This window comes from Rhinolophus ferrumequinum, chromosome X, assembly GCF_004115265.2.
Source record: "Rhinolophus ferrumequinum isolate MPI-CBG mRhiFer1 chromosome X, mRhiFer1_v1.p, whole genome shotgun sequence".
In the NCBI taxonomy this organism is placed as follows: Eukaryota; Metazoa; Chordata; class Mammalia; order Chiroptera; family Rhinolophidae; genus Rhinolophus; species Rhinolophus ferrumequinum.
This window is the reverse complement of record NC_046284.1, coordinates 88,984,595-89,006,114: the sequence shown is the minus strand read 5'-3', so window position 1 is coordinate 89,006,114 and position 21,520 is coordinate 88,984,595. Positions and strand designations below refer to the sequence as shown.

Here is a 21,520-nt window from a genome sequence, read left to right as displayed (position 1 = left end):
GACTTTCTACCTAGACAAATCATGTTGTCTACAAATAACAGCACCATGTCTCCCTTGGTGACCTATGCTTCCTAATTACTTTCCCTTTTTTGTTTCATGTTTGAGGACACTAACACAATTTGGAATAGATATGCTTATTATGGACATATATGACTAGTTTAAAAAGGTAATGTTTCTTAAATTTTACCATTAAACAGGAAGTTTGCTCTAGGTTTTTTTTAAAGTTAAGGCCATTACCTTATAGTCCCAGTTTGCTATAAGTTTTAATTCTGAATCAGTGCTGAATTTTATCACATGATGTTCTGTCTACTAACATGAACATGTAGTTCTTCTAATTCGCTCTACTAATGGAATGAATACTGTTGATAAAATTTTCTGCTTCTGGACAACCCTACCTAGTCAAACTATATTACTTTGTTATGCAGGATCATAGTTAAGTTGCTACTATTTTATTAAGGATCTTCGAATCTACAATAAGATGTTGATTAGTCTATAATTTTTCTTATACCTCATGAAATAAATTAAGTAACTTTTTAAAAAATTCTCTCACATAGTTTACATAAAATGAATTTTGGAAATTTCATAAAACTCACCTGTAAAATTACCTGGGACTTTGGTGAGTATAAATATATTTTATTGCCAATTAAATTGCTGTTCATGCTTAGTAGTCTGCTCAAGTTTTCTACCGCTTCTTGAATCAACTTTGGAGATATATATATGTATTCCATTTTGTGTGTTCTTTAATTTATTTGCACAAATTTGTTAACAATATTACCTTCACTTTTTAATTTCTACAGTAACGTATTAATAATTAGCTTTTATTTTAATTTTATTCCACTCATTTTTTCTTGACTAATCTTGCTAAAGATTTTTTTAATTCATGAAGAAAATTTTCAGTGTTGCATAAAAATACTGTCTTTTTTCCCTAGAAATGTATTTTGTTAGTTTTAGTATCTTTATTATTGTTTTCTCTTTTAAAAAGTAATGCCTAGACAGACGGCTGCGTTGGATTGCAGGCGAAGATGGCGGTCTCCACAGGAGTTAAAGTTCCTCGTAATTTTCGCTTGTTGGAAGAACTTGAAGAAGGACAAAAAGGAGTAGGCGATGGTACGGTTAGCTGGGGCCTTGAAGATGATGAAGATATGACACTTACAAGGTGGATAGGCATGATTATTGGGCCACCAAGGACAAATTATGAAAACAGAATATATAGCCTGAAAGTAGAATGTGGACCTAAATACCCAGAAGCTCCTCCATCAGTTAGATTTGTAACCAAAATTAATATGAATGGAATAAATAATTCCAGTGGAATGGTGGATGCACGGAGCATACCAGTGTTAGCAAAATGGCAAAATTCATATAGCGTTAAAGTTGTACTCCAAGAACTAAGACGTCTAATGATGTCCAAAGAAAATATGAAGCTTCCACAATCACCAGAAGGACAAACATACAATTAATTTTTGGATCTCAAACTTGTCTTAAATCAACAGTCTTCTACTCATGTTAATGTCTTGATTAAATATCACAATGCAAAATACCCACACATTAAGTAAAAGAATTACAACTGGTAAACATGACTGGGACATTTGTAAGAATATATTTAATATATATACACCTATTATGTTTTCAGGTAACAGGAGGAAAAATGCAGCACAATTTTTTTTAAGGCACTGTCATTTAAACATAAACCTGGAGTATTGAAAATAGCATTAAGGCTTACAAGATGAAAGTATGGTGAGAAGTGTCAGATAGCTGTGGAAGCATGTGTATTTCTAAAAAGTAAAAAGCTCAAGAAGGAAAAGGAAATGGCATGCTTTATCCCTCTCTCTTAGGGAAACAGTTTTCATTTTAAATTGTCTAGTAAAGTAATAGGTACAATGAATATTGTCACAAATTGTTTTAATTTTTGAAGTGGTATTGGTGCTGACTACTAGTAGTATCAAAAGTATGTCCAGAATTGTTTTGATACCTGTATTTATAATAAAGAAATGTTGTGGGGAAGGTCGATGAATTTCTGTTAAGAGATGTTCCTGTGTGTTACATGTAACAGACATGGTAAATATTTGTTTACAGTCTTTGTTTGACAAATCATGCATTTAAGTTTAAATGAAATCAACAAAAAGGAAATAGATGTATGGATATGTGATTTTGAGATTAAAGTTAGTCTTAAAATGTAAATAAAACATGGATCGTGTCCTCAAAAAAAAAAAAAAAGTAATGCCTAGAAAGGTCCAAGATGGCAAAATAGGTAAACACTATGCCTGATGCCTCCCAGGGTCAAATGAAAATTACAACTAAATTATAGAACAAACAACATCAAGAATCATCTAAAGACTAGCTGAAGAGAACTCCTATTACTAAGGATGTGAACAAGAGCCCACATCATGACTGCTAGGAGGGGTGGAGATGCCAAATGGACTGACACCAAACCCACAGGTAGTGGTTGAGCACCAGGAGGGACATCGCAGTAGGGGAGATCCCCCCTGAAGAAGAAGGGTTCCCAGGTCCACACTGGGCTCTCCAGTCCTGGGGTCCTATGCCAGGAAGAGGAGTCCCCATAGCATCTGGCAATGAAAATCAGGGAGGACTCCCTCTGTCCATCCCAGTGAGACAGAGGTGGCTGGAAACCCAGACGTCCTCTGAAAGGGCCCACACACAGATTCACTCACTTGCAAACACTCACCTGGACTCTGGTAGAAGGGCAGCAACTCGAGAGGCACCAGAGACATACGGGGAAAGACTGAATTGTGTGGCTTTGAGGCAAGGGCTGGAGGGACAGTGTGGAGCCTTCCTCATATGTAGCCTACAGGAGGGCACCATCTTTCCTACGTTGAATGCTCTCTTAAAGGGCCAAATCTGAGACAGCATTGGTCTGGTAAAATCCATGCATGTGCACCACCTTGGTGACACCCTGGGTCCTCGCCTCGCTCAGCTATTGCTGCACTACTGGGGGCACTTTTGGCTCCTGGGTCCAAGGCAAGCAGTGGCTGGCCAAGTGTTCTCAGGGAGGTTTGCAGAATGGTCACAGGCTCGCCAGTGGTGCAAGAACTGAATCTGCATGAACTTTGTAAAAACCACTGCCCAAACCCCATGACTCTCTGGGACCCTACCCCGCCCAGCTAGTATTGCATCACTGGGGGCACTCTCAACTCCTGGTGAACCAGCCTGGCCCACACACCTAAGGAGGTTCTTTCAGTGGCTGAGCCTTACAGGCAGCTGATAGGTGGCAAATGGCCTGGGGGGCGGGGGGCTGGGCCTTTTGCTAAGCTGCCCCAGGCCCAATACTGATGGCAGCCAGCCTCGGTTCACAGTGAGGCCACCCCTACATGCTTCCAAGTCCAGCACAGGCAGCAACCAAACACATATAGCTTTCTAGCTTCTCCCAGAGAACCCCAGGTTGGCCATAAGCAAGGCTGAAGTTGGCCTGCATGGGAGCCCCTTCTAAGAGACACCAAAACAACACACCCACAAGCCAGCTTCAAACCATACTAGAGTACTACCAGATTAGCTCTACAAGTGGTATACCCAAAGGGTGGTTTCAATAGGCACAAGAGCCCACTGTGGCAAACCCCTGCTGAGGGGTCAGCCCCCATACAGCAGCTCATACGCTGTGGGCATAGCCAATCCTCATAGCCAGTCAGCCTGAGAGTCAACCCAACCCACTTACATACCCAGAGCAATCAAGGCTCAACTATAACAGGAGAATACACACAACACACACAAGGGACACTCCTGAAATACACCCACAGGCCACTGGACCACATAGGACACATACTACATAAGGCCACCAGGCAAAGACTGAGAGACATAGGAGATCTACCTAATACATAGAAGCAAACACAGAGAGGCAGCCAGAAAGAGGAAATAAACAAACATGTCACAAATAAAAGAACAGGAGAAAACTACAGAAAAAGAACTAAATGAAATGGAGGCAACCAATCTACCAGAGACAGAGTTTAAAACACTGGTTATAAGAATGCTTAAGGAACTTAGAGCTTCAACAAAGAGATAGTAAGCATAAAGAAGGATGCAGAAACCATGAAAAAGAACCAGTCAGAAACAAAGAATACAATAACTGAAATGAAGAATAAACTAGCAGGAATCAATAGCAGATTAGATGAAGCAGAGGATCAACTCAGTGACTTAGAAGACAAGGTAGCAGAAAACACCCAATCGGAACAACAAAAAGGAAAAAGAATTAAAGAAAAACAAAGATAGTTTAATGTACCTCAAGGACAACATCAAGAGTAACATGATTTGCTTCATAGGAGTACCAGAAGGAGAAGAGAGGGAGAAAGGGACAGAGAACTTATTTGAAGAAATAGTGACTGAAAACTTCCTTAACCTGGTTAAAGAAATGGACATACAAGCCCAGGAAGTAGAGTCACGAACAAGATGAACACAAACAGGCCCACACCAATACACATTATAATTAGAATGGCAAAGTTTAAAAACAAAGAGAGAATCCTAAAAGCACCAAGAGAAAGACAACTAGTTACAAGTGAACTTCCATTAGACTATCAGCTGATTTCTCAACAGAAACTTTGCAGGTCAGAAGAGAGTGGCAGGAAATATTCAAAATGATTTAAAACAAACAAACAAACAAACAAGGACCTACAACCAAGACTACTCTACCCAGCAAGGCTATCATTTAAAATTGAAGGAGACATAGGAATGGCGGCAGCCGGGCGCACTTTTTGATTTCTTCTCCGGATCTTATCACAAACGGGACATCTATAACCCATCAAAGGACTCTCTGCTCATCACCGAGAACAGCTAAGAGACTCGTGCAAGGATTACTTGAAGGTGGGCAAATTGGGTGAACAGGGGAAGAGGGAAGGGAGCAGAGTGGAGACACGGCCCGCATCTGTGGCGGTGGAAACGCAACCGGCATCTGCAGCTGCAGAGACGCGGGGGATCCCAGGTCAGAACAGAGAACACAAAAGCCAGGAGGTGGGCTCTTTCCCTGAGTCCCACAGCTGATCTCTCCTGCCGAGGGGGCAGCATATCCAGCATTTGAGGCAATAACCTCACCTGAGACCTCGAGTTGGGCCCTAGGCCAGACAAAGGACACAAACTCCACACCTGGGCCCCTCCCCGCACTCTTCCAATGCTACCCCCGCCCTTCCAGAGACTTAAACTGGCCCCTGAATTGAGGAGTAGTGTCAGATTACAGAGCAGCCCTAGTGCTCAGGCTCTGGGAAGACTGGCATGCAGCTCTGAACCAGGGAAGAGGCTGGGAACAGTGTGAAGTTTGCTGGGCTAGGAGAGAAGAGACTCCTCCACCCTCAGACACCACCTTTTCTGGCCTATGGGAAGAGTGTGACACGCTGGGCTGGGAGAGAGAAGATCCCTCCATCCCCAGTCCCCACCCTTTCTGGCATGCCTAGGGCAGGGCAATTACAACTGCAGAGGCACTTCCAGGGATCAGCAGTAAGCGGCAGACGCAGAAGCTCAGATTTCTGACTCAGAAGCTCAGAAATCTCCCGCCCACCGCGCGCGCACACACAGAAGAAGTGCCCTAAGACTCAGGAGAACTGGACACAGGGCTGGTGGTGCTACTCTCAGTGCGCATATGTGCAGGCAAGGGCAGAAACTGCACTGACTTTGTAGAAACTACCATCCAGACACCTCAGCCCCTTGCATATAAACCTGCAGTCCCAACGTCACTCTGGGCACCAGGTGAGCAGCTCTGCCTGCACAATACTCAGAGGACTCTTTAGTACAGCAGAGGACAACCTGGAGATTACTTGGTGGGCTTAAGCCAAGAGTGGTGCTGCTTTTTGCTTTGTTTTGTTTTGTTTTGTCTTTATATCTTTGATATCTTTGCCTGTGTTGAGTGGGGATTATCGGTTGTTTTTACATGTGAATGCATTTGATTTTTTCTTTGTTGTTGTTGTTGTAGTGCTTGGTGATTTGCTTTGTTCTGAAATTGCCCTACTAGGGCCCAGCTTAAGAGGCACAATTTTCAACATACACAGAGGCCAACTCCAGACCAAACCAGAGTACTACCGGGTTTGACCTACAAGTGACACACCCAGAGGGAATTCTCTACAGACACAAGGGCCTATAGAGGCCAAACCACATTTAAGTGGTCAACCCTCACTCAGCAGAACACCTTGCGGTGGGCAGAGCCAAGTCTCACAACTAGTCAGCCTAGGAGTTAACCCTACCTACTCACAAGCAAAAAGCAATTAAACATCTTCTTTAACAGGGCAATATACACAACACAAGAGTCACCTTTGGAGCATACGCAGAGAAGAACGAAGTAGTGCAAGTCAAATATAAAGGACACATACTACATAAGGTAACCCAGCAAGAACTAAGAACTCTAGGGGATCTACCTAATACATCGAAGCAAACACAGAGAGTCAGCCAGAATGGGAAACAAAGAAACATGTCCCAAGTAAAAGAACAGAAGAAACCTCCAGAAATGGAAAGAAATGAAACAGAGGTAACCAACCTCTCAGAGACAGAGTTCAGAACACTGATGATAAGAATGTTTAAGGAGCTTAGAGAAGACATAAAGAAGGATGTAGAAATCATAACAACCAGTTAGAACTAAAGAACACAATTGCCGAAATAAAGAAGTCACTTGAAGGAATTAACAGCAGGTTAGATGAAGCAGAGGATCGAATCAGCGACTTAGAAGACAAGTTAGCAGAGATCACCCAAACAGAACAACAGAAAGAAAAAAGAATAAAAAACAATGACGATGGTTTAAGAGACCTCTGGGATAACATCAAGTGTAACAACATGTGCATCATAGGAATACCAGAAGGTGAAGAGAGGAAGCAAGGGATTGAGAACATATTTGAAGTAATAATGTCCGAAAACTTCCCGAACCTGATGAAGGAAACCAACATACAAGCCCAGGAAGTGCAGAGAGTTCCAACCAGGATAAACCCAAACAGGTCCACACCAACACGCACTATAGTTAAAATGGCAAAGGTTAAAGAAAAAGAGAGAATCCTAAAAGCAGCAAGAGAAAGACAGAGGGTTACATACAAGGGAACTCCAATAAGACTATCAAATGACTTTTCTACAGAAACATTGCAGGCCAGTAGGGAGTGGCAGGAGATACTCAGGTGATGGAAAACAAAGGCCTACAACCTAGATTGCTTTATCCAGCAAGGCTATCATTTAAAGTTGATGGAGAGATAAAGAGCTTCCCAGAAAAGAATAAGCTAAAGGAATTTATTACCACCAAGCCAGCATTGCAAGAAATACTAAAAGGACTTCTGTAAATAGAAGAAAGATGAAAACAATCTAACTTCAAATTTAAAAATGGCAATGACAATGTACCTATCAATAATCACTTTAAATGTAAACGGTTTAATGCTCCAATCAAGAGACATAGGGTGGCTGAGTGGATAAGAAAGCAAAACCCTTGTATATGCTGTATACAAGAGACTCACCTCAGATCAAAAGACACACACAGACTGAAAGTGAAGGGTTGGAGTAAGATATTTCATGCAAATGGAAATGAGAAAAAATCTAGAGTTGCAATACTTATATCTGACAAAATAGACTTTAAAATGAAGAACATATTGAAAGACAAAGATGGGCACTATGTAATAATAAAGGGATTGATCCAACAAGAGGACATAACCCAAATAAACATCTATGCACCCAACATAGGAGCACCTAAATATATAAAACTGACATTGACTGACATAAAGACAGAGATCAACAGTAACACTATCATAGTAGGGGACTTCAACACACCTCTGACAAAAAGGGACAAGTCTTCCAGACAGAAAATCAATATAGAAACAACAGCCTTAAATGACACATTGGACCACTTGGATTTAATCGATATTTTCAGAGCATTTCACCCCAAAGCTGCAGATTACACATTCTTCTCAAGCGCTCATGGAACATTTTCCAAGATAGACCATATGTTAGGCCAGAAAACAAGTCTTGATAAATTTAAGAAAATTCAAATCATACCAATTGTCTTCTCTGACCACAGTGCTATGAAATTAGAAATGCGCTACAGGAAAAAAACTGGAAGACACAACAATTCATGGAGACTGAATAACATGTTACTAAATAATGAATGGGTCAACCAGGAGATCAAAGAAGAAATCAAAAGATATCTTGAGACAAACGAAAATGAAAACATGACGACCTAAAATCTATGGGATGCCGCGAAAGCAGTCCTAAGAGGGAAATTCATAGAATTGCATGCCTACCTAAAGAAACAAGAAACATCACTAATCAACAGTTTATCTTCACACTTAAGGGATCTGGAAAAAGAACAGCAAAATAAGCCCAAAGGGAGCACAAGGAAGGAGATAATAAAGATCAGAGCAGAAATAAATGAAATAGAAACCAGAAAAAACAATACAAAAGATCAATGAATCCAAGAGTTGGTTCTTAGAGAAGATAAACAAACTTGACAAACCTTTAGCCAGACTCATTAAAAAAAAGAGAGAGAGGACCCAAATTAATAAAATCAGAAATGAAAGAGGAGAAGTGACAACGGACACTGCAGAAATACAAAGAGTTTTAAGAAATTACTATGAGCAACTATATGCCAACAAATTTGAATATCTGGAAGAAATGGGCAATTTTCTAGAGGCGTACAACCTTCCAAGGCTTGGAAGAAACAGAAAACCTGAATAGACTGATTACCACCAGGGAAGTTGATTCAGTAATCAACAATCTCCCAACAAACAAAAGCCCTGGACCAGATGGCTTTACAGGTGAATTTTACAAAATGTTCAAAAAAGAATTATCACCTATTCTCCTCAAGCTCTTCCAAAAATCCAGAAGGAGGGAAGACTCCAAACACTTTTTACGAAGCCACTATCACCCTGATCCCAAAATCAGACAAAGACACCACAAAAAAGAAAACTACAGGCCGATATCTCTAATGAACATAGATGCAAAAATCCTCAACAAAATATTAGCGAACAGAATTCAGCAATACATTAAAAAGATCATACACCATGATCAAGTGGGATTCATCCCTGGTATGCAAGGGTGGTTCAACATCCGCAAATCAATTAATGTGATACACCACATTAACAAAATGAAAAATAAAAATCACATGATCATATCAATAGATGCAGAAAAAGCATTTGATAAAATCCAACAGCCATTTATGATAAAAACCCTTAACAAAGTGGGAATAGAGGGATCATATCTCAACATAATAAAGGCCATATATGATAAACCCACAGCTAACATCATACTCAATGGGGAAAAGCTAAAACCATTTCCCTTAAGATCAGGAACAAGGCAAGGTTGCCCACTTTCTCCACTTCTATTCAACATAGTGCTGGAAGTTCTAGCCACAGCAATCAGACAAGAAAAAGAAGTAAAAAAGACATTCAAATCGGTAAGGAGGAAGTAAAATGGTCATTATATGCAGATGACATGATTCTATATATAGAGAACCCTAAAGATTCCACCAAGAAGCTATTAGAGCTGATAGATTAATTTAGTAAAGTAGCAGGATACAAAATTAATATTCAGAAATCAGTTGCATTTGTATATACCAATAATAAAACATCAGAAGGAGAAATTAAAAAAACAATCCCATTTACAATTGCTCCAAAGACTATAAAATACCTGGGAATAAATTTAGCCAAAGAAGTAAAAGATCTGTATTCAGAAAATTATAAGACACTGAAGAAAGAAATGAAAGAAGATACAGATAGATGGAAACACATACCATGTTCATGGACAGGAAGAATTAATATACTTAAAATGTCCATACTGCCTAAGGCAATATACATATTCAACGCAATTCCTATCAAACTACCAACGGCGTTTTTCACAGAAATAGAACATATAATCCTAAAATTTATATGGGACCATAAAAGACCCCGGATAGCCTCAGCATTCTTGAGAAATAAGAACAAAGTGGGAGGTATAACGATACCTGACATCAAATTACACTGCAAGGCTACAGTAATCAAAACAGCATGGTACTGGCATAAAAACAGACACATAGATCAATGGAACAGAGTAGAGAGTCCAGAAATAAATCCATGCCTATATGGCCATTTAATCTACGACAATGGAAGCAAGAATGTACAGTGGGGTAAAGACAGTCTATTCAATAAATGGTGCTGGGAAACCTGGACAGACACATGCAAAAAGATGAAGCTGGACCATCTCCTTACACCATATACAAAAATAAATTCAAAATGGCTTAAAGACTTAAATGTAAGATCTAAAACCATAAAATTCCTAGAAGAAAATATAGGAAGAAACTTCACAGACATTACCTGGAGTGAGATTTTTACTGATAGATCCCCTCGCGTGAGGGAAGTAAGAGAAAAAATAAACGTGGGATTACATCAAACTAAAAAGTTTTTTCACAGCAAAGGAAACCATCAATAAAACCAAAAGGGATCCTACTGAATGGGAAAAGACATTTGCCAATGATATATCTGATAAGGGGTTAATCTCACAAATTTATAAAAAACTCACTCAACTCAACTCCAAAAAAACAAACAACCCAATTGAAAAATGGGCAGAGGATATGAAGAGACATTTTTCTAAAAGGGACATACAGATGGCAAGCAGACATATGAAGAAATGCTCAACCTCACTAAGCATCAGAAAAATGCAAATAAAAACCACAATGAGATACCACCTCACCCCAGTCAAAATGGCTATCATCGATAAATCAACAAACAACAAGTGCTGGTGCGGATGTGGAGAAAAGGGAACGCTTGTGCACTGTTGGTGGGATTGCAGATTGGTGCAGTCACTATGGAAAACAGTATGGAGGTACTCAAAAATCTGAAAATGGAACTACCTTATGATCCAGCAATTCCACTCCTAGGTATCTATCCGGAGAAATCCAAAACTCTAATTCAAAAAAAATGTATGCACTCCTATGTTTATTGCAGCACTATACACAATAGCCAAGACATGGAAACAACCGAAATGCCCATCGGTAGATGACTGGATTAAGAAACTGTGGTACATTTATACAATGGAGTATTACGCAGCCATAAAGAAGAAAGAAATCTTACCATTTGCAACAACATGGATGGACCTAGAGAACATTATGTTAAGTGAAATAAGTCAGACAGAGAAAGAGAAATACCATATGATCTCACTTATATGTGGAATCTAAAGAAAAGAATAAGTGAATGAACTAATCAGAAACAGTTTTGGAGACATAGAGGAAATACTGAGGGTTGCTAGATGGGCGGGGGGGTGGGGATAAGGGGGAAGGTGAGGGGATTAGAAAACAGTCAGTAACCACAAGATGGCCAGGGGGTTTTGAAAATTAATTTGGGGAATGTAATCAATAATGTTGTAAAGATTTTGTAGGGTATCCGATGGACACTTGTCCCATTTGGGAGACCACCTCAGGGATGATGTAGATGCCTGATCACTGCACTGTACACCTGAAGCTGAAGCTGAAGAATAATGAATGCCAACTATAATTTTATATATATATACATATATATATGTATATATATATGTATGTATATATTTACAAGAAGGGGAGTACAGCATTAGGAATAGAGACAGTGGAAATGTAATGGCTCTGTGCAATGTCAGAGGGATAGTGGATGTGGGGAGGGGGTTCACACAGTGTGAGGGATATAAATGATAAATGTCTAAGTATTACTTTGTCTTGTGCACCTAAAACTAATAAAGTAAATAAATAAATAAAAATTGAAGGAGAGCTAAAGAGGTCCCCAGACAAGAAAAAGCTAAAGGAATTCATTATCACCAAGCCAGTATTACAAGAAATGTTAAAAGGACTTCTTTAAGAAGAACAAGGGGAAAAGAAACAAAAGAAGATCAAAAATATGAATAATAAAATGGCAATAACTATGTACCTATCAATAATTTAAATGTAAATGGATTACATGCTGCAATCAAAAGACATAGCATAGCTGAGTGGATAAGAAAACAAGATGCATGCATATGCTGTCTACGGGACACCCACCTCACATTCAAAGAGACACATAGACTGAAAGTAAACAGATGGACAAAGATATTTCATGCAAATGGAAATAAGAAAAAAGCTGGGTAGCAATACTTATATCAGACAAAATAGACTTTAAGATGAAGAGTATAATAAGACTCAAAGAAGGACATTACATAATGATGAAGGGATCAATCCAACAAGAGGAAATAACTCTAGTAAACATCTATATACCCAACAGAGAAGCACCTAAATATATAAAACAAATATTGACCAACAGAAAGGCAGAGATGGGTCAACAATGAGATCAAGGAAGAAATAAAAGTTACCTCGAGACAAATGAAAATGAAAACACAAAGACCCAAAGTCTATGGGACACAGTGAGAGCAATTCTAAAGGGAAATTAGAACTAGAACTACAGGCCTACCTCAAGAAACAAGAAAATTCTCAAAGAAACAGTCTAACTTTACACCTAAGGGAACTGGAAAAAAGAACAGCAAACAAAGCCCAAAGTGAGAATAAGGAAGGAAATAATAAAGATTGGAGTGAAAATAAATGAAATAAAGGCTGAAAAAAAACAATACGAAACATCTGGGCACAGAGTTCCATTCCCGCTGATTCAACCTCCCTTTCAACCTTTGCCCACAGCTTCATCACCAGCTTCCAGGAAGTAACCGGGACCCTAACATAGACCCTGGAAATAGGCCCCTGTGAACCTGGCTTGGCCTTGAATAGCCAGTCCTCTTCTCTGTGGTACTCCTGGCACTGTTCTACCAATGTGACCCCAAGCATTTCCAGAACACCATCTTCACCCTCTTTACCTTGCTTAACTTGGACTACTGGTCCCTCATCTACCTGGCCAGCGGGGCCCAGGGTGGGGGAAGCCCCAGGCTAGGTGGAGGGCAAAGGGCTGGCCAGGACAGAAGACTCTGAGGGCTCAATTATCCCATCTGCAAAGTCGGGTTTCTGAGCTTGCTGGCAGGGATGTGGTGAGGGCCAGCAAGGAACTCAGCTAGAACGACTTCCTTTATCCCAGGTGACTGTACATTAATGATAGCAATTTAAACCTAAACAAAATTACTGAATTTGTTAAATGTTATTTTGGCTACAGGCATTAATCTCCAATCTGTCATATACCTTACATTCAAGATGAATCTTTCATGTAAAAATTTAATTTTGCTGTTTAACTTGCAGGCATGTATATTGAAAGACTTCTTTTTTCTTGGATTGGCTTAATAACAGCTCACATTTCACCCATAAATATATTGGGTTTGAATTTAATCAATTTTGTTTTTAATGTATTTATTTTTCATTTTTATAATATTGTATTTCTCTTCTTGGTTTTAGAGATACTCTCCGTGTACATCTGTCCTAGCTTCTCCAGAGCAAGGGCCTCAGATCTTCCTGTTTATGAGTCTCAAGCCTCCCACATATTGCCTGGACCAGGACAGACAATGACATTATTGATAACCACCGTTCATTAAAAATGTGCTGTATTCCAGGCATTGTGCCAAACATTTTGTGTGCATTACCAAAATTTGTTGAGACAATAATTACTTTCTAAAAATCAGGCCTTCTTAAATCAAAACTACAATGAGATATCATCTCACACTCATTATGATGGCCACTATCAAAAAAATAAAACAACAGAAAATAACAAGTGTCGGTGAGGTTGTGGAGAAATTAAAACTCTGGTGCACTGTTGGTAGGAATATAAAATGGTGCAGCCGCTACAGAAAACAGTGTAGAGGTTCCTCAAAAAATTAGAAATAGAACTACCAAGCCCACTTCTGGGTATACTCATATATCCAAGCCCACTTCTGGGTATACTCATATATCCAAGAAAACTGAGAGCAGGGTCTCAAAAAGATACTTGCACACTCGTGTTCATAGATTCATTACTTACAACAGCCAAGAGGTAGAAGCAACCCAAGTGTTCATTGACAGATGAATGGATAAACAAAATGTGCTCTACCCATACAATGGAATATTATTTAGCTTTAAAAAGGAAAGAAATACTGTCACATGCTATAACATGGATGAAACTTGAGAACATTATACTAAGTGAAATAAGCCAGTCACAAAAGGACAAATACTGTATGATTCCACTTACATAAGTTGTCATACTCTTAGAAACAGAAAATAGAAAATAGTTGCCAGGGGCTGAGGGGATGGGTAAAAGGGGTGTTGAATGGGTACACAGTTACAGATTCATAAGATGAAAAAGTTCTGTAGATCTGTTACATAACAATGTGAATATAATTAACATAAGAAAATTGTAAAAAAAAAAAAGGGGGGGTTAAGATGGTCAATTTTATGTTATGTGGTTTTTCACCACTATTAAAAATAAAAATAAATCAGGCTTTCTGACTTTGAGGATTAAGAAACTACGACTCAGAAGGCTCATCCAAGATCACAGAACCAACACTGAAGCACAAATTCAAGGCCTAAGAGTGCTCGTGCCACAGAATGTTTTCACTCACTTTAAATTTTGATTTTATTTTCCTTAGAATTTAACAGAATTTGGTACATTTGAAAATTTTCTCTTAGATCTTTTAAAGAGGAAAGTATATCTTTTTATTCTTTTGTTCTTTTTAATTCATTATACCTTTTTATTCTTATTTTTTAGTCAGCATGACATAAGGATTTGTCTTCCTAAAACAGTTGAGTTCTGGACAAAGGCAAAATATGGATGTTTCAAAACACAACATTCACTTTCAAACAAAGTGATAGGATAAAAATTAGTGGATGAGATCATTTAAAATCTTCAAGTATCTTCTATGGTGATTTTTTTGAGCTATAATTGACATATAACTGTATTATTTTCAGATGTACAACATAATGATTTGATATTTGTATATATTGCAAAATGATCACCACAATGAGTCTAGTTAATATCCAGGGTGATATTTTTCAAAATAAAATGTAATAAGCTGGCTGACATGGAATGTGTGAGCTGTGCTGAGGAAATCAAAATATGTTTCTCTAACAGGACTTCAATCTCATTGAGTTTATATTAGGCTCTTTCATTGACTGCAAAGAATTCCTGCTTTCTTCTTTCTTCAATGAACTTTTCTGAATTGTTTTCCTCCTTCTATCCTCAGGGTTTCTGTAGGTGGATATTTCTAAACAGTTTTAACTCTAGTGTGAGAGAAAAGAGACTAATTCATAGAGTATTATAGTAGGTTGACTAACTTTCGCCCAAGGATAGCAAAAATTCTAATCTCTGGAATTTGTAAATGTTATCTAATTTAGAAAAAGGATCTTTAGAGTTGTGATTAAATTAAGGATCTTGTGATGAGGCAGTACCCCTGGATTATTAGGCGGGTACTAAATGCCATCACATGTCCTTAGTATAAGTGAGAGCCAATGGGAGATACCACAGATACAGAGGAGGAGGCAATGTAAAGATGATGTGAAGACAAAGTCAGAAATTGGCGTGATGCGGCCACAAGCCTAGGATCATTGGCAGCTGCCAGGAGCTGGAAAAAGCAAGGAACAGATTCTCCCCTGGAGCCCCCCAAGGGAGTACAGCCTCCGATTTCACACTTCTAGTCTCTGAACTGTGAGAGAATAAATTTCTATGTTTTATGCCACAAAATTTGTTGTAATCTGTTATGGCAGTCTCAGGAAACTAATAAAGGTATATTCATGTATGCCTTCTTCTCTCTCAATGTTTACTGAAATTGACTACAAATAAGCAGTCAATATGGAAATATTAGCTATAAAATAATTTATAAAACATATGCATGACCAAAAGGGGAAAATCTAGTGGGAATTCATAATCGGAACTTCAAAAATTGATGCATGACATATTAAATGCACTTTCCTGGCCTTGCAGAAGTTCCTCTAACAATGACTGAAACCACAGAAATTGTGCTCAGAAGAAAGCTCTATGAAGAAAATACACTGTGGCTTTGAATCTATTGGGATCTATCAACAAAGGACATGGATGTGTAGCCAGAACAACAGATTCTAGTGTTACTGTTATCAATAGAATTTCTAAGGCCAAGTGCCAGCCTTGGTTGGGTCCTCAGACTGCGACAAGGACACTGACTGTGGGCTTGGACAGAAAAGTAGGCTAAGGTGAGTAAATGCTGCATGCCTGCTTTCAGGGCCTGTTGACCTAGCCTTCAGCATTTAAAAGTTAAGCCCATTAAAACTGACCCACATGGTCTCTGGCCTCACGTTATTGTTCTGGAATAGAGCCCCCTAGTTAGGCAAGAACCATACCCCTTCATAGATAATGGCTTTAGGAGGTCAGAGATAAATAAGGCCTAGAGTTGCCAGGTTTAGCAAAAAAACATCCAGGACACCCAATTAAATTTGAACTTCAGATAAACAATGAATAATTTTTTTTTAGTGTAAGTACGTACAATGCAATATTTGGAACATATTTATACTAAAAATGTATTTGTTATTTATCTGAAATTCACATTAAACAGGATGTTCTAGTACGGAACCTAGTGACCCTAATCAGGAACAACCTCTGCCTCCACAGATCTTACACTCTGGTCAGAGGTAAAATAAGTGCACAAAAGACTGTGGCACGGGCCACAGGCTGAGTCTTGAGAGGGGTACCATCCAAATACTAAAGGCCCACTGAGGCAGGAGGTCATTCTGCCTGGTGAAAGTGATGAAATCTTGGGGAGGCTGCAGTCTTGGAAAGACGAGGAGGACCTAGGCTGGCAGAAATGGGGGAAGGCAGTGGGGAGGCCTTTCAGGCAGTGATCCCAACTTGATCTAGGCAGGAAAGTGGGGACTGCTATGGGGAGATTAGCAGATGGCCCAAAAAATGGCAGATGGGAAGAGATTGGAGAAGGACGACGGTGACAAGGGTGCTGACTGTGAGCTTGGATATAAAAGTAGGCTAAGGTGAGGAAATGTACGTTCATTGCCCCCAACACTGCCACCACCACCCCTTTAACCTACCACTTTACCATAAAATGAAGGCTTCTGATGTTGTAAAAACAAGCAAAGTTTCCTGAAACCAAGGGAGTCTCAATTCTCAGTAGAGGTGTTTAAATTTATGGTTTAGCAAGGCATAAGATCTTTCTCTGACTCAAGGTTAGAAGTAAAAAAAAGGAGTCATTGTGGAATTTATTCAGGATTGGAGACTGGTAAAGGAGGTGGCATAATCTTCTTGTCACAGAATGAATCTCTTAATTGAGAATCCCATTCCATAGGAGCTAAAAGAGGAAAATGGGCAAAGAGTGGGCAGGAGCAACAAAAACATTTTCCAGCTCTGGTGAGAATCCTTGTAGGCAAAATCATCAGGAGGAGAGGCTGGTACTACTTGGGGTTCGGAGGGAAAGGAATTGGAGGGTTACTGCTGACTCACAGACTCTCAGCAAAGGACTTCCCAGGGACCATCCCTTCTTCCCAGTACTGATGGAGTGGGGAGAAATAGGAATCAGGGATCTTGCTCCTTAGTCCCCACTTCGTACAGAAATTTTGCCTTGGAGAAAAAGAACTGTGCGTGAGCTATATGTGTGAGGGTTCAGAGGTGGGCACGAGTGGAGGAGGGAGCTGCCTAGATGCTGCCATCTTTCAACAGGGAGTATGGAGGCCCTCATCTGGGTCCCCACACTTTTGAAATAACACTAAGGGCAAACTTGCACAGACTTAAAAGTCCACAGTTCAAATGTGTGTAGCAGACTGACTATACACAAGCAAGTGCTCTTGATCCAGTGAGATCAGAAAACTATATGTATGTTGTTGCTACCTAAATTCTTCAGATCACAGAAAGTATATTTAATTAAAGATGAGTTAGTGAACCACAACAATTTACTGGAAATGAAGATTTCTGGAATTCTTCATCAAAAAAGCCAAGAATTTTAAAGGGGATGCTAACAATTTTTCAGGGCCGAACTAAGTGTGTTTATGTTCATTCTCAGAGAGGACTGAACCTCTCTGAATATCATCCCAAAGTTCCATGCTTATAATTTATGGTAACAGTCAGTCTACTCTTGAATAACATACATCATTGTCAGGTTATGTTTCTCATTTCAGCACCTACATTTTCTGGGTGCCCATCCAGCCTGCTGCATATAAATCTTCATTTCCCATTGGGATGTACCCAGGAACATTCAGCACTCATGTATCATTTGTTCACATGTTATGCTAAAATTTGTTGAAGATAAGTAGGTGTCTTGTTTGTGCTGTCATTAGGGAGGACATATGTTAGCATAGCCGTATGTGGAAGTGTTTTTCTCCTTTTAAGAGTTCAAAAAAGGGCATCTCCCAAGAAGCTTTAATTGCTTGTCTAAGTACAATATAAAAAGCAAAACAAGAACTGAAGTCCTAGCCATGCCAAGTATCTATTTATTTTATTCCATTTATTTCCAACATTGAGTTTAGGGCCTAAAATCAAAACAAAACAAAACAAAACAAAACAAAGCAAAAATTAATTTTGTTATGCAGCTAGACACTGTATAATCTGGTGCCTGAGAAGACTATACCTGAATGTTCTGAGCATAAGAACCATTCTGTAAGTTTAATCAAACTCTACTCTACACTAATATAGCAGTCAGACCCAAAAATAAAATTATTTTCCTCCCATGCAGTCAAAAAACAAAAACAAAACAAAAAAAAGAGAGGGAGAACTAAATCTTACCACTGAGAAGTGTTTACTGTCCTTTGACAAAACTGCTGATCCGTTTTATCTTTGACACTACTTACAAATGTGGATAATAATTTTCCCAAAGTATAAATGTGTATAATAACTTTCCCATTTAAATACAAAATAATAAAAAGTATATTTCTTATAATACAAGAAGTTACTTTTTAAAAAATGAAAGCAACAAATGAACAAGACAAGCAAAAACTCATAGACACAGACAACAGTTTAGTGGTTATCAGAGGTAAGGGAGAAGGGGTGGTAGAAGAGGGAAATGGGGGTCAAAAATGGTTATGGAAGGAGAACTGACTCTGGGAGGTGAGCACACAATGCAATAGATACATGATGTTTATATAAATGTGCACTTGAAACCTACATAATTTTACTAACCAATGTCACCCCAATAAATTTAATGAAAATTTAAAAAAAAAAGCTAGAGGCCCAACCCCTTGAGTATTTTCAACTAGGTTTCTCTAATTCTTTTTGTAGTTTTTCTCCTTTCAAAACATTTATTCTTTACCCTTTAAAAGAATTATACATCTGTTGTTTTGAAAATATTTCAAGGTCTTCTTGGGATACACATATCATGCTCTCAAATCTTGAAATAGCTGGAGCTCTGGAATATATACCAGAATTATTTAATTCTGAAGATCATAAACTCTTTAATTTCCTCAGTTTTTGCGTGTTTTCAGTTCTTATGGTCCTGGGTTTCTGAGTATCATATTCTAAGTCATAACTTTCCTCCCTTAGTGTATCAAATTGTGATGCTCCCAAGGTAGAGTCACTGAGAATTATCTTCCATATTAAGTCCTTGTCCTAAGCCTTTGCAATGCTGAGACTAAGGTTCCTCTGGCCTCATTCAAAGCCCAGGAGGCCATAGGATGGAGGCAGAGATTGGTACAAGAGGGAGTCTTCCATTAGTGCACTTCTTCTGTCATTCATGTCCTGAAAATGGTTAAATTTCTAAAGCTCCAAACATGATGCCTGCTTATTGATGTAATTTAGAGGGATTAAATGTTTCCAAAGGAATTTACTCAACAATATGCAGATCTATGTCTTTGGGATAAATGCTGCTGATCAGTATTACTTGAGTGGCTGTACAGTGGCTCATTCAATCCATTCCTTATTGATGAACATGTGGGTTACTCCCCAACTTTTGCTTATTCAAATAATGCTCAATAAATAACTTTGTGCATATGTTCTTTGAAATTTATTCAGATATAATTCAAATTTGATTCTTAGCAGTGGGATTCCTGAGTCAATCTATAAATGTATTTGCATTTTTGTTAGATATTGCTTCCTCCCTCCGTCAACACACACAAACACACAGTTTGAACGCCTTAAGCCTCACATGAAACTCTCAGGCATGATTTCTGTGAAGGTGTTTTTCCCCCCTCCATAGTGATACTAGAGCACTGTGCTACTCAGGGGTATGGTGTTGGAGTCAACTCTGTGAAGGTGGGCAGGCATGACCCCCACTGTGATGTGACATAGACAACACCTGTCTTCACTCCTTTTCTGTTGCTCTCTTCTGCCATTAGCATCTGTTATGGACTGAATGCTTGTATCCCCCTAAAATTCAGATGTTGAAATCTTACCCCCAAGGTGACAGTATAAGGAGGTGGGGTCTTAGGGAGGTGATTAGGTCATGAGGGTAGAGCCCTCATGAATGGGATTAGTGCCTTTATAAGAGACCCCACAGAGCTCTCTCTCTCTCTCTCTCTTTTCTCTCTCTCTCTCTCTCTCTCTCCCCCCTCCTTTTCCCCCACCACTTGAGAATACAATGAGAAAACAGCAGTGTGCAACCAGGAATAGGGCCCTCACCAGAACCTGACCATGCTGATACACTGATCTTGGTCTTCCAGACTCCAGAACTGTGAAAAATAAATGTCTATTTTTCATAAGCCACACAGTCTGTGGTACTTTGTTATAGCAGCCCAAATTGACTAAGTGTCACTCTTCAGAGCCTGTGTGAGGCCCCAGTGCTTGCCCCCCAGGGAACCCTGGTGATGCTTCATCCATCCCTGCCCTCTCCCTGGTAACTTAGAATGATCTGATTTCATCAAAAATCAGCTCTTACTTCCTCCCTGAGGCTTTGTCTGAAGATTTAGAAATAATCCACAACACCATGCATTACTGAATGGAGATTTCAGTTAAACGCTACCTTACCCAAAGGATCAACCCTAATGGTGGGTCTAGAGACAAGTCACTGCTCTGTACAGAGCTTTTGCTCATGCTCCATTTCTCCCCTTGAGGACAAGGGGAGTGCTTCCCCCCCATTCATCTCTAATCATGTGCCTGCACAAAGGATGCATCACTTATTTCTTAACTATTGAGAAAATTTCTGGATTGTCAAGTCAGATAATAAAAATATAGCCTGGTGTCTGGTGAAAGAGTGGTACCCCTGCTCATTTTGAATAAACTATCTATAACCCTTCCAGAAAATATTCTTCAGTGAGTTGACCTTATAAGAGTTTAAATTGATGACTAGGTTAATCAGCAAGTAGATAAGTTCATTCCCTTTTCTTTGCTATCCTTCTCTTCCTCCTGCCTCCACCAGCCATGACAGTCCTGAGACAAAGTTGATAAAGCTTCTCTGCGGCACACTCCCACAGATGGAGCAAATTATTGCACTTAGAGGTAGCCAGCTTGATAACACACCCTGGTATTGACTCTCTGTCTTTCTCTGCTTCATTCCCCAGTGAAGTAACAGCATATACGACCTCTGCTTAAGGCTCTGCTTTCTGGGGAAATCAATCTAAGACATAAAAGAAAAAGGAATATAGCTCCAGGATAGGAGCTTTAGTATAGCTAAAATCTCTGACTCTAATTGAGAGAGGCTCATAAGAAGAAAGGAGTCAGACATTGGTGAGCAACGACTCTGAGGGATATAGCTCAGGCGTAGTAGCATCAACAATCTTTGTGTGTTAAAAATTGAAGGGGGAAAAACACACTTTTTTTTTTTTGCATGGTAAAAAGTCATAGACATA

The 21,520-nt window shown here is 39.3% G+C and overlaps 1 protein-coding gene across 1 annotated transcript; it reads left to right on the top strand.

Annotated features, from left to right (window-relative positions):
* Positions 1 to 1,008: 1,008 nt before the first annotated feature.
* Positions 1,009 to 2,194, top strand: LOC117024159 (ubiquitin-conjugating enzyme E2 variant 2-like). Its single transcript, XM_033109554.1, has one exon. The coding sequence runs from the start codon at positions 1,023 to 1,025 to the stop codon at positions 1,455 to 1,457; it is 435 nt and encodes a 144-aa protein (XP_032965445.1). The 5' UTR covers positions 1,009 to 1,022; the 3' UTR covers positions 1,458 to 2,194.
* Positions 2,195 to 21,520: the final 19,326 nt, after the last annotated feature.